Below are 14,990 nucleotides of genomic sequence, written 5' to 3' on the forward strand. Positions count from 1 at the left end.
ATTATTGAGTAAAAACGTAGCCTTTGTTTGTTTGGTATTTACACCTGTGCTTTTCTTCATTGACATGTCAAAATGTCCTCTGTGAAAGTGGTCTATTGCTGGTGATCCACTGGAAGCATAGATTAATTGGTGTCTCCATCCTCGTCCTCACTCCTCTGTCCTCTACTTTCAGGCATCAACTCCCTACAGCCTGGAGTCAGAGTCTCTGAGGATGGACTGCATCATGTCAGGAGGGGCGTCTCCCACTCTGGCCATCAATGCTGTAACCAACAAGGTACGACACCAGCTACTCACTTATGAAAGTTTGGTTTTATCAGTCGTCGTTAGTAAGAAACGCAGCAACAGAGCAGGTATAAAAGATTTATTCCACCGCACGTATCTCAGAGTGCAGTGCATGTTGTTTCCTCTTATCTAGTACAGTCTATTCAGTGGTGGTCAGGTAGAAGAACAGAATTTCCAACCTGCTCACATTTAAACTACTGAGTTGGGAAAAACACAGATTGCTGTAAAGTTTTTGGCTGCTTACGAGCACCAGAAAGTTTTAGCTGCTAATGAGTTGGCAACATCCAGTTGGGAGGGGCAGTTTTGCTTATTTTCTGACATTTTATAGACAAAATGAGAAAATCAATCAAAAGAGAAAATAAACGGCAGATTAATCAATAAGGAAAATAATCATCAGTTGCCTTCAGAATTGAATCTGTGGGAAGCCACATTAAACAGAACCTATTATGCTCCTCTTCAGGTTCAGTCTTGTATTTTGGGTTTCTACTAGAACACATTTACATACTGTAATGGTCAAAAACACTTTTATTCCTCATATTGTCTGTGATAGAATACCTGTATTCACACACTGAAAAAGCCCAGTCTGTTCTGATTGGTCAGCGTTTGCGGGTCTTCAGATCTTGGTATCTCTGCACCGTCATTGCAGCCAGGGAATGACTGTATCGGAGATTAGCTGCATTTTCCACTGTGAACAATCTGTAACAAAAGCTTCTAAACCCAAATTTTCCCCAACTGCAATGTTCCAGCAGAAATATTAACGGAAATCGGGGAGCAATTAACAGCATCCCCAACCAAGATTAAATTTCCCTGACGTTAGCATGTAGCTGTGTAGGCTATGTAAATACTTGCAGTAGCTGACCTGAGCAGACGATCATATAAAGAAATCAATCTCCAGTCAGCTTGTCTTAAAAGTAGAAAACAGTCGGAAACAGTGTGTTCAGAATGGTCTGAAGCCTGAGGTGTTTCCTCTCAGGGATCACTTCTACAGACGGTTACCTCATTATTTAAAATTTTGGCTACGTCTAATATCACCATCTAACATTTTCACATTATATATGTGACAGAAAATAATCAAAATCATAATAGCTTCCCTTTAATTTCCATTTTACACTATGAACTGTGGTTTGAGAAAACACGCCCACCCAGTTTGTTGTCCGATGATGATATTTTCAGGAAGTAGCAACAGATTAGCGCCTCACATATCGACATGAGTTCATAAGGACTGGATACAGATGCTAATATTAGCTTTGTGGCTTATTAATTATTCTTAAAAGTTTTTGGCTGACTGTGAGTCTGAGTCACGTCTCTCAGTAATGTCTAACAACGCAGCCTCTGCGTGCTTCTTTAGTTTTGATCACAGGAATTTCTGACATGAGTGGGTGAGCCATGACTGGTTGACTTGAATTAACAAACTACCATTAAGAATGATATGCTGATATGTTCTCGTCAAGCTCCACCAATATAACATACAGAACTTTTAAATAGTTTGAAAAGCTCAGAGAGATGCTACTCAGTGGCTGTTTAAGTCTGATGAATATTCAATTCTTAATGATGTGTAATGATGATTTTTGACAAATGAATTAGTCAAGACGATGCAGTCATTTGTTCCTGCAGCTGAGAGAGAACGTGTCGAACTTTGTCGAGGCTATAATTAATGCTAACTGGATATAAGACGCACTTGACTGAAGGCTGCAGCAGAAGGAGTCTGTTTTTCTCTTTCACCATCAGTGGCTGTTTTACAGGTCCTCACTCTTCTACACACACACACACACACACACACACACACACACATGCTGACTAAAAAGCTGAACTGGGTGTGACCGTCTGTATGAGGGTCAGAGATCAAGCGGCGACTGGGACCTCTGACGCCTGTCTGATCTGCCGCACACACACGCCCAGACACACACACACTCAGAATGATGATGTGTGGTACGCGACCTCTTCGTCTGACCCCGACCAAAGAGAAAATTTGTCCCACAGCAGCAGCTCACATAACTCTTAAGTGTTTGGTCTGGATGTGATGTGAACGTCTGGACTTGACAGCTTATTCCAGTTTTCCATTCTGCTCTTTTCGCACATCTCAGCTCATACTTTCCAGAAATTGTCAATATGAAACACTTTTATTACAGATTGTTAACACATTGGGAATTCATTGTCTTATAAAAAACATTTTTAAATGCCTGTCACACCACCATTGCATGGCCGTGTATTCAAATAGTGTAATTTTATATACCCAATTAATTATCATGTATCCACAAAAATACGAGGGACTTACTGGTTCCTGCTTTTTTTAATGTAAAAAGTTGCCGCTGTTTGTACTTCTCTGTTTCTCAGACAAAAAAAGGGAAATTTCTCTTTGGGTTTTGGGAACTTGTTACAGGTATATCCTACAGAAGCCCAGAGTGGCAAGTAAGAAAAAAAAATTTAGGTGATCTGTTTTTTAAGTCTGATCTAAAGTGTATTCTCTCCTTTGTTTTGTCGCAGCTGTCAATCACTGCTCGTGAACTGTGGTTAGACTTCTCAAACTAAGCAGCACTGATCAAATATAAATCAAGATTCTGTTACCGCATTGCTTGTTTCTGGCCTCAAATGTTTTCAGAAATATATTTTAGTGTACTGTTTAGCTGGTGGGCTGTGCATGATACTTCATTTGACTATATCCTACATGGTGCTGGTCACAAAAAAATTTTACGGCTAAACAGTACACTAAAAGATGTTTGTAAAAAGATTTGAGGCGCTGCGGTCTGATTCTAGTTAATGTCGTTATAGGCAGTAGTAAGAGGAGGAGGGACATGCTTGTTTCACAGACTATCTGTCCCTCTTAGAATATAGTTACAGTCTTGGCAAATATAACACAAAGGTATTTTGATAAAAGTTACGAATTACAACTTTAAGAAGATGTGAACAAAAGGTTTAGTCAGAAAGTTTTGGCAGGTGATTTTTTTGTTTGTTTGCTTGTTATTTATTGATCAGGATTTTTTGTAATAGTGTAATACTCATTTTGGCCACAAGAGGCTGAAGTTCACCTCTACCCCATGCTCTAAATAAGACTAATAGCATTCATGTTTTCTTCCAGGTGAGTTTTTATTTCTCAGATTTTAGCAAGTTATGCTGCATTACTGTCACGTCTTTCTTTTGGCTAGAAATAGATTTTAATCATCGCTAATGTGCTGTTAGCCTGGATATTAGGATGAAATGAAAAGGCCTGAAGATGGCTCAAGTAATGGACAATGGTTTATGTTCCAGTGATTGATGAGAAGGTATTACAACGCCAACTTGCTTGACATTTTACTCTCCATGGTAACCATTAACTCTGGAGCTGTACACAGTCTTCTCTAAAATCAACGGCTGTATGAGGATGTGTGTTAATCCAGATACCTTGTGGCAGAAACCACAGGGTGGTGGATTCATAAAAACCGAACTAAGTGGAAACATCAGATTTTTTTTCTCATCTGCTTCTCTGGGGGTCCTTATATTTCTCATTAACTTTGACATTTAATAGACTTTACATTAATCTAAAAAATCATACACAGATAATAGATTGGAGTAATGATAAGACAGAAGTTGGTATTTTAGCCAAACTAACCACTGTAGTGCAGTTGTTAAGTTACAAAAATACTGTGTTATAACTGTTGCCTAAAGCAGTAGTTGGTACCTTCACATTTTTGCACCATTATAGTTTGAACAAACCTGTTAGACACATTATTGAGCAACTCTGTAAAAGTTTCTCCAGTTTTATTATATCCACACACATAAAGAGTCTTAAAAATGTGACAAGAGAAAGCAAGAGGTGAGCATCATTAACAGCCAGAGAAAATCAGCATGAAGCAGTTATTGTTTCCCCGGACAGTTTGGGGTGTCACACAGAAAACAATAACGACAAAAAAACAGTTAGTTTACTTCATGCATGCCAGTTTGCACTAATTCCGTTTTACTCAGGGGAAGACTAAAACTTGACTCGTCTTACTCATCACTATACATTTAAAAAAAAAATGATTCAGAGCAGGGAGAGGAAGACCTTGATGGTAACGATGCTGATGCCAACGTCAATGATATCCACCCACATCCAGACAGGTGGCGTCCTGCAGGCGCAGCAGTGCATCAGAGCCTCTTCAATAACACATTTGCTCACTAATATTCTGTTTGCATTGGAGAGAGCCTGTGCTTCTGAAAAAGACATTCCTATAACATGATACCAGGAGCTTAGGATAACAGAAAATATTTTCTTTGAAAGGGATCGTTAAAGTCATCATTACTTTCAGATATTGTAATGTTTTTCCTTCAATTCCTAAATTCTTGAGTCTAAAAAGCAAAAAGTTGAAACCTTTGTAGAGGCATCACGAAGCGTTTGGTCATTATCAGGTTTTCTTTTTCTTTTCTAAAGCATAGATATAAACTTAAATTACTCTTGTAAACCACGTAATTACTTCCTTGTTTCTACAGTAACACAGTGAGGAGAATTACAGGTTCACTCAGATGTCTCCACATACACCAAAACAGAAAATGTTCAGGATTAACACTTAAAGAAGCTGACTTCTGAAAACGCTTCTTTTTTTTCCTGCTACAAGATGCTCTGCGGGGTAGAGCACCGCCCCAGAGAGCCTTTACTGTTGTCTCAGCCGAAGGCTATAATTTCACATTTGTCTATACAATTAAATGTAGCCTGGAGCTAATGCTGCAGCTCCGCTTCACAAGTACTGACAGTCAAACAAAACAAGAGAAACACGATTCAACATAATCCTGAGGCATTTCTTTTTAAAAGCTTTGTGATCTGTCACCACAAGACAATACGCAGCACACTTCCTCTGAAGTGCAACTTGTGTCTTCATCGGTGCCAAACTCTCAGACAGTAAAGTCATCTCTGAAGTTGCCCGGTGGTTTCTGGGTCACAACATTTAATCAAAATCGCCATGTTTCAGGGGAAGGAAAAAAAGTCATCATTAGTTTAGGTTCTGTGCTGTTATGCAGCAGCAGGACTAATTTGCATATACCAGCACTTTAATTTCCATATTTCCTCACGAGTTGTCTCATAAGTTAATGGTGCATGGATAACTTCTTGAGGTGGACAGTGTTCACTTTAGGTTGCATGTGAGTTGGCAAATGGACCAAATGCAGCAGAGTAACAAAGTGGGCGACGAGCAGCAATAAAATCATGAATCACTGCCTTTGAAGGAGTTTATATGGTGCATTGCCTCAACATTTTGGCCCTGTGTGATTGCCTTTATTGTCACATTAACATGGATCCGGTGTGTGTGTGTTTTTAGGTAGCACTGTACAACCCCGAGGCAGAGGGCAGTGAGAGTCCTGGGAGTCTGGGCAGCCTGAGCAACAGTCTTTCAGAGCAGAGTTTGGCGTCCGTCAACCTTAACAACCTGAACACCGCTGTCAGCAGCGGCAGCAGCAACGTCCACAGCTACACACCAGTAAGTCCTTTTCTTTATTCTGGGCGACAGTCTAATGATCGCTGCGGGAGAATTTCTCCTTTTTTGTGTCTGTCTGCACAAGGACAACAGCTGACCTGACGCTGCTGCAGACACTTGTTTAAGGACACTTCAGCAGAGTCGCTGCTTTCTCCCACTTTTCCTCTGCTTTTTTTTTTTTTTATCTGGAACTGGTAAATTTTAAACCCAGCATTCAAACTAAAAATGATTTTTATTACACGCTTCCGTGTTCACTTGATTCTCACATAATCTGGATGATTCAGTCACCGGTCCAGACACTCTCAGTCGGTACAGAAGGTGTCTGCTGCACCCTTAGCAGACTGAGGAGGTGGTAACCAGCTAACAACATGTACGCTGGATCTACAGTACACTGCTGCTGAAACTCTCATTTTCTCTTTCATGTTCAGACTTTGCAAGCAAATATATTTTCAGTGGTCCTTTGCAGAGTGTGCTTACATGACATAGATGCATTTTTCTGTTCCAGGGATGTCACAAAATACAGGTATTGACAATAACTGTGATATTCAAAAATGAAATATTGATATCATGTTAATAATACAAGTATTGTGATATCAAGTAAATAATCCAGCAACTCTTTGTCTCCCTCCTCCAACACCATCTGGTTGCCTTTTCACTGTCATTGAAGAGTATTTGCTCTTCCTGTGCGATTTTGTACAGCTATGGTTACAGACACACTCACCACGTCCCTACACTCGTATGTGGAGTGTAATTCATTTGCCAAAAAAGATAAAATGCGCAATAAATAAAGTTAAAGATGAAGACGACTAGGGCAGCATGGTGGTGTAGCGGTTAGCACTGTCGCCTGGTTCAGTCCCAGGAGGGAGCCCTTCTGTGCAGAGTTTGCATGTTCTCCCCATGTCAGCGTGGGTTTTCTCCGGGCACTCCGGCTTTCTCCCACAGTCCAAAGACATGCAGGTTCATTGGTGACTCTAAATTGTCCATAGGTGTGAATGTGAGTGTGAATGGTTGTTTGTCTCTATGTGTCAGCCCTGCGATAGTCTGGTGACCTGTCCAGGGTGTACCTTGCCTCTCACCTAATGTCAGCTGGGATAGGCTCCAGCCCCCCTGCAACCCTCAAGAGGACTATTTTAATTTTTAATTTTTTCAAAAGAAAATTTCTTTTGCCCGCAATAGTCGTCTGGTGAAAATCTGATATTGTGTCAGCCCTTGAGCAAATGACATGAACAAAAGTCTTGATGCAGAATAACCACCGCTCCACCCAGCTTGGTCTTGGCATGTTGCTTGAAGCATCAATAAGTCAAGACTTATTGTTCAGGTTTCGCTCGATTAGTCCTTCATCAGAGCAAACATAAGGCAACAATGGACAGGCTGGTAAAAGTAACCAATTTCAGTCTAATCATTGGCTGTATCCTGTGTGTGGTGATAGGAGCTAGAGAGCGGCTCAGGCCTCATTTTTCTGACCGAACCCGACCAGAGTCTGAGACAGTTAAAACCGAGGCTGGCCCAACCCAGACAGACGTTCTGATTCTTAAGTCCAAACCCGACCCGACGCAGTTTGCTACCTGATATAGTTATTGTTGTCATGGTTACAGCTTGTCTGTTTACCGTGATCACACATGGACAGTGTGTAAATGACCATCAAAAGGCTGCTGTTACGCACAGTCAAACATGCCGCACGCACAGCACACACACTCAATTGGAGCAGAGTTAACAGACACACACTGCGGCCTAACCTTTCTCACTCACACATAATACACAGATAGAATTGAATTAGAGTCTTACCATTGTTTTCAAGTCTTTGTCTTCATGAACTCTTCTTGAACTCAACTGTAACCGTCGTTAACATACCGCCAATTTCCCTGCATGGTTTTTGGCAGTTTTAAACTTTACTGATAGCAAGTCTTGTCTAGCGTCCTCCATATTTATTAGTTCAGTCTGAAGATTTACCATCACCTGCCTGAAATGTAACTATTGGCCTGTGTTGCGTTCAGGCGTTGTCACGTAAATAACAAATTCCAGCCCTTGAATAGGCCATAGCACAACACAGCAGCATGTGAAGTGGGCCGAACCCACACCAAACCCAAGCAAAATTTCTGATTTATCCAAACCCGAACCAACCCGTGGGGTTCTGATGGGTCCCATTGGGCTCAGGTCGGGTATCCACACTCCACCTCCTGGGAGTTATAGTTTTTTTTTTTTAAATACTGGATGGCAAAACGAGAGGCATAAAATGGAAGCCATACTTGTCTTGTCAGGAAGAGTGAACAAAAATCTTAAATTTCAGTCGTGCTCTGTAACTGAATAATTTCAAATCTTATATACAAAGCTCATTTTATTGCTGCTATTTTACTTTGACATGCAGAGTCAAACAAGCAGTCACAAAGGCAGTTTCAGCCAGTGTTTTCCATATAGAGAATTTATCTGGGCTCTCCAAACAAAGGCGTGTGGAAATGCAATTGAAAGTGCAGATTGATTGAAAATTCTGTTGCTTGTTGCTGAACATTGCATCCATATGCACTGATTATTTAGCGTGTGAATAGAATTTTTGTTTTGCAGCCGACTGTATCAACCCTGTTTGCAGCCCCTTTATACCCCTCAGGGTTGACCAGCACAAATAAAACCTGAACCTGTGGGGAACACTGATATGCTTTGATAGAAGTGCCTCTATCATGCAAAAAAACAAAACAGCAGGAAACATCAGAGTCGTCCCTTTGTGTTGACAGTTCACCTTTATGGTCTCTGATGCATATAAATGATGCCTGACCACTCCAGTATTAACGAATTTGAGACAAGGGGCCTAAATTGTCTACAATTAAAAGCAGACTCATTATGTTAGCCAGCAATTAAACACTTAGCTTGTCCTGTCTGTGTGCCATTTACTACACTCACTCACACACACTCACACTCACTCTCACTCTCACTCTCACACACACACACACACACACACACACACACAGAGTGAGGTTTATTTAAATTGAGGCCGTCCCATGTCGTCTACTGTTATGGTGCCTACGGTCTTGGCCAGTGTAAAGTACACTCCAGACTTGGCAGGCCACAGATACTCTGAGACATATTTGGCCAGATTTTACGCTGGCTGTTTAAATGATTCCTCATCCTTTATAAAACAAGGTCCTTCGGCTATTTGAATTGATTAGTCTCAACCTGTGTGTGTGTGTGTGTGTGTGTGTGTGTGTGTGTGTGTGTGTGTGTGTGTGTGTGTGTGTGTGTGTGTGTGAGAGAGAGATGATAATAAGTTGCCTCTTTATGAAGGAGGGACTAGATTAGCAACCCTCCTGTCAGGAGCTAAACTGTCCCATGCTGAGCGATTTCAGATTTAGAACAAAATATTTAATGGGAACAACAAAGGGTTCATCACCAGCTGGTCAGATGCAGAAAACAGGATGGGAGTACATGACATCAGAAAGGCTTTTGACAAAAATAATAACAATGATCTGACCTTTAAATTTAAAATGTCCCAGGATGCAAACAGGTTTTGCTAAATTTGGCAGCTGGACAATCTTAAAACATAGAATATTAAAGACATCAGTATTTTACATCCAGCTGTCCAGTTTGGATGCATCTCACTTTACAGTGTGAATGAATGAATAAGTTCTAAATTAGTAGACACATACTAATGATTGTACATAAAGATGGAGAACAAGATACGACTGCCATCTTGCACTGGTGACATCATTTGGGGCTGGAGTCTGCACAGTAGTAATCTCCATAGTATCGAATTCCTGCCATCCGACCAATTGCAAGCAGCACTGTTGATTGCCGGCACTCGACTGGCCAACAAAGCTGTCAATCATGACCTCACAGCCCCTTTTTTTAATATCAGTGATTAGTTGTAGTAAGAACGACCTAAAATGACACGATAAATGGACTGCACTTGTATAGCGCTTTTCTAGTCGTCCGACCACTCAAAGCGCTTTTACACTACATGTCAGATTCACCCATTCACACACTGGTGGCCAAGGCTACCATACTATGGAGCCACCTGCTCCTCAGTAACCATTCACAAGGCCATTGGGAACAGTATGGGGTTCAGTATCTTGCCCAAGGATACTTCGACATGCGGACTGGCGGACTGGGAAAAAATTATTTGACATGTACTTTGAGCTTTTTACTTTGGTGTGTATGCCCCATCTGCTAACATAGAGGAGGCGGGGTTTATGATCTATATTACAGTCAGCCACCAGGGGGCGATCGAGATGTTTTGGCTTCACTTTTGGAAGCTGTGATGTTGTCCATCTATATTATACAGTCTATGATGCAAACATACAAATACATATGTGTCTACATTCATAAAAAAAGTAGATGTGATATTAATTTTAAAAAAAAATCTTTTAGGAAGCTTATCATGTAAACACCAATAATTGTAAATCATGTACATATAATGTGAGTTCAGTGTTTGAAACATCCTGCGTGTGGTGGGTGATATGGCCAAAGTCTTCTATCACAGTATATGCAGTTTTATATCACAGTAACAGTATACATCACGATACAGAAACTGTTCTGTGAATTTAATTAAGAAATGGTTTGAAATAATCACTGCATATTTCATCATATTTAATTATTTTATTCTTTAATTTGGAGCTTCCATAAAAACAGAAAAAATAGTTCCTTCATGTGACAAAATTTGAGTTCAAAACAAAAGACTCAAAACAGTAAAACTAAAATTCTTTCAAAATGAAAGATTCAAAGTTCCTGGGAACAATAATTTCAGATGTGACAGGTTTCTTTTTAAGATTATTTTTCAAGGTCTTTTGCCTTTATTGTAGAAGAGCTGTAGACTGACAGGAAATGAGGAAGAGAGAATGGTGATGACAGCCAGCAAAGGACTGCAGGCTGGAATCGAACAGGACGCTGCTAAGACCTCAGCCGATATGGGGCCCACGCTTTACCCAGTGAGGTAGAGGGTGCCCCAGTTTTACAGGTTTCTGAATTCACAGTTTTCTCTGCACCACCACATCCGCCCATATCACGTGACCTTGAGAGGCAGCTGGATTCATGAGACCACAAAATCACACTAGAATCAGCCCTGATTTGCTGCATAGCCTGCCCCCAATACCTCCCATTGGTGGAAATGGTATCTCCAAATGCCTACTGGTGGACACATTGCTACTGGATATACCATCACATCCGCCAACCCTACATCCTGCCATTTCTAAAGCTGTACTTGAACAAGTAGTATGAACACTGTGCATACACAGTCCCCAGAGGATAACTCATAATAATTTTGGTGACACCCTGATTATTCCTCTAGCCTCCCCATCATATCAAAGTGTCCTCCGATCAACACTTGACTATCTCAAAAATGTATTTTTGCTTTGTTTTTTAACAGAATTGTATTGGTCTTCAACAGAAACAAGATTTATACATATACATTTTTATACATTTTGCCATCACATCAATAGAACACTGAAATGAAGAACATAAGATAAGAATAGTAAAAACAGAATAGTTTCATTCAATCTCAACAGAGGAATCTCCCAGCTGAGCACCTCGTTCCCTCACCTTGACATTGCACACAGAAGCTTTCCTCCATGTGTCCTGCATACAGACACACAATTGATTAGTGTAGCCGCATTCTCGGAACCCATCGGCTGTATTCGGCGTCTGACTTCCAGCAGACGGCGATACAGCCTCTGGGGGCAAACCCCCAATTTTTTGGCATTCCGGTTTGATTTGGGTGGAGGAGGCGAATTTCCGTTTCCGACTTCCGTTTATATATAAGTAAATATGCTGAACCATTGCGATGGATTCAGAGTTTGCAGTGACGTGATTGGTCAATATCACGCGGACTACAAACAGCCTACAACCGGAAACCAGGGCTCTTCCACTCTTCTTCCGGAGGCAAGATCTCCAGGGTTTGCCTACAGACTCTACATTCACTGAATGTAGAGTCTGTATATAGAGACTAGTGTAGCCGTACATAATAGTCACATCATCTTCAACACTTCACAATAGTAGACAGTGAAACTTGAAGTCAAATAAAGTTGAGTTAAATCAATTAAACATCGCAGTATGGAAGCAACAAGATGGAAGAGAAAGAAGAGTCTGTTCTTGATGGGTGCAGCCTAGGCTTGGGTGGTATCATGGTATTACAGTATACCAGGGTATTAAGTAATCCTGATGGTATAATGGTCTGTACCGTCAAAAATACAGGCGCTCCTCTTTCTATTAAACTTATTTTATGTAGTGTACACCACATGCCACCAGAGTTAAGTGTCCGGTATCTACTGATGGAACAGGCAGCTGAGCTATAAGACACCATGACACGGAGTGGCGGAGGAACAAATCCGGGCCACACAGGCTGCACGGAAGCTCTTGTTTGTTGTTTTCGGCGCCCATCTGGCCCATAGGACTGGATATGAATGTAGGATAACATAGGAACAGCCAGCCAGCAACGACCGAGAGAGACTGTGGGGGAACAAATCATGTTTCCAGCATCTAACTCAGTGAATTAAGGGTTTATTTTGACCAGATTAGAGTTGGTGATTGCTGGAACAGTGGACTAACTAACTAGATGAGTAACAAGAGTAATCTTAGACAGTTAGGGTCAGTTTTATTTTGTTACTGTTGACGTTGAATAAAATGTGAGTTAACGAGGCAGTTAAGCCAGTCTCAGTTCCCTGACTGAGAGAAACAAGATTTCAAAAGGTGTTGTATTTCTCTGTTTGATAAGGAAAATAGATTGGGGGGTAACACCACACTCAGACCATCATATACCGTATACCTTGGTGAAATTTTAGGAAGGTAAGACAATATGAAAAACACTGCCTAAGCCTGTTTGTTTTAAATATTCATGGTCCCCAGAGGAGAAATCCCATTATTTTGGTGTCCCTATGACCTTTCCAGTGTGCCTTAATCAGGCCAAAACCTCAACACAACATTAAAATGTAGAGGAAAGGTGCCACAGCAGTTACCTAGTATGTTCATGATGTCCAGAGGATGAACCATTACATTTTAGACACTCTTTCTGCTTGTGTCACCCTCAGTTAGTTATATTTTCACCTGAGTATATTCATGCTCACAGGATGAACCTGTAGGAGGAAAAATGGTGCTTGAAATGCTGCTATATTCCTTTTGTATACTTTGTAATCTGTTTTATTCTGTATTACTCAATGCTGCTGCAACAGCTTGATTTTCCCTTTGTGTTGCCGTTAAATTTTCACTCAGTCTAATCTAATTACGGGGGCTTCTCATAGACTTGTAGTGTGTTTAACATGTTTGTCAAAGTGTTTGCGTGTGTCCCTTTAAACCGAACATAACACAATTTTAAAGGCCAGTCTCGGCCCGAAAACATTTGGTCTAGAATTACAGGAGCGCTGAAAAATCCCAACTCTTCATTATTTTTCCCTTGTAACAGCTGCTCACCTTTTTACCATCAATCACTTCCCCCCACTCACCTCCCACCTGCATTAGCAAAGGTCAGTGCAATCTCATCTCGTTAACCTCTCATTTCTAGAGGCCACCTTTTGTTTTCCTCCTCCCTGCATCGCCGCCTTCACCGCCCGCCCTCCTCCTCCATCGCTGCAGACCTCATCTGCGGTGTGGTCTAGGGGGATCGGGGTTAGTTCTGCCTCATTACCTGGCGCAGGTGATACCCACCTAACTGACGGTGATTACTGGTGGCATCACTGGCAGAGATCTCAAAGGCACCAGGAAAGTTGATGGAGAGGCTGCCATTACTGGGTGGAGGTAGATGTGTGGAGGATGTGTCATGCTAAGTTGGCTTATATTTGCGGAGGCACACTGATCACAGCAAATTGCTTGTGTTTGCTGGGTGGATGGTGAGGAAGATGACAGCTGGGATGAGATGATTGAGGGTAGAGGAAGACAGGCTGCATTCACAATATGAAATAGAAAATTTGAAGCAGTGGATTTTGTTTTTGTGTGTTCATATGAAAAGAAATGAGAGCCAGCAGAGATTTCTTTTTAATTGCGTGAAATTGAATTTGGTATGATCATCATAGTGAATTAAACAGAAAGATTTGCAGAGAGAATTAATGTGAAAATTGAATTTGAATGGCACAATTGGAAAGTAAATTAAATTTCTTTAAACTAAATGTGATAATTATCGAATGGTGCTTTTTTTTTATCTGTTTCACAATCCAGCTCTCCTGATTGAAATTCAGGTTTCTCAATTTAGATTCAGCTACTGGAAACACTTTGTTCCCCAAGTCTTGACTGACAGGTAGCAACCTACTCCAGTGCTGGCATTTGACAACTTAAGTCACAAATCAGGAATGTAACTGTTATATTTTTTCGTACAAGAATAGGTCCTGTTCCCATTTACCTGTTGGAAAAAGCAACCTTTCCATCTGTATTGGATTATGGCGATGATATTTATAGACATGCTTCTATCTCTATCCTTAAACATCGAGATACTGTCTATCACTCAGCTCTTAGATTAATTACTGACGAACCATATGGCACCTGTCGTTGTGTCTTATATGAAAAGATGGAGAGGCCCTCCCTCTCTGTCAGGTGAGATTAGCGCTTGTATCTATTCATCCCTAAAGGACTACTTCAAAAATTACCTCCTGATGTATCATCTCTCCTGTGTCCAAGACATTATACTTACAACACCCGTTCTCAGGACTGGCTTACGCTATATGTAACTGCAGTAAACACTAATCTTGAAAATCCAGCCCTCAGATATTTCGCCCCATTTGTCTGGAATAATTTACAGAGTAGACTGAATCTTATAATATGCCTGTATACCTATGCCAAGCGTATTTTAGAATGCATTAATTTATAATTCATCATGCAGTTGTCTGTATAAATGTATGCACATATATTTTACATGCTATGTCTGTATTTTATTCTATTGTATTCCTTTTCATAGTCACACCAAGGACATATTAAAGTGTATAATAAATTGTTGCTTGTCATCCCCATTATCATTATTATTCTATTTCTATTTTTATTTTATTTTGCTCTCCTTACTCAGGTCTTACTTGTAAATGAGATCTTGATCTCAATGGGACTTCCTGATTAAATAAAGTATATATTAGTGGTCTTGCAGTAGCTAGACTTTTCAGATAGCAAAACACTACACAGTGTTTATAATGATATGAAACAACATTTTTATAACTCAGTAGATTTCTTTAAATGAATGTCGAGTAATTAGAATGACACTATTTATAATCATCATTTACAATCAATATTTAAAGTAAAGCCTTAGTGTACTTCAGGCAGGCACAGACATCGTTATACACCGATCAGCCAAGACATTAAAACCAGTGATAGGTGAAATGAATAATATTGATCATC

At 40.5% G+C, this 14,990-nt stretch overlaps 1 protein-coding gene across 5 annotated transcripts in view; it reads left to right on the forward strand.

Annotated features, from left to right (window-relative positions):
* Positions 1–14,990, forward strand: part of LOC126403205 (forkhead box protein J3-like) — a 91,290-nt gene that overhangs the window by 54,210 nt on the left and 22,090 nt on the right. For all 5 annotated transcript variants that reach the window (XM_050065740.1, XM_050065741.1, XM_050065742.1 and 2 more), the window contains 2 exons: positions 173–274; positions 5,547–5,705. In XM_050065740.1, coding sequence (XP_049921697.1) covers positions 173–274; positions 5,547–5,705 — 261 coding nt within the window. The remainder of the gene's footprint in view (positions 1–172; positions 275–5,546; positions 5,706–14,990) is intronic.

The sequence above is a fragment of the Epinephelus moara genome, chromosome 16 (assembly GCF_006386435.1).
Source record: "Epinephelus moara isolate mb chromosome 16, YSFRI_EMoa_1.0, whole genome shotgun sequence".
Classification (NCBI taxonomy): Eukaryota; Metazoa; Chordata; class Actinopteri; order Perciformes; family Serranidae; genus Epinephelus; species Epinephelus moara.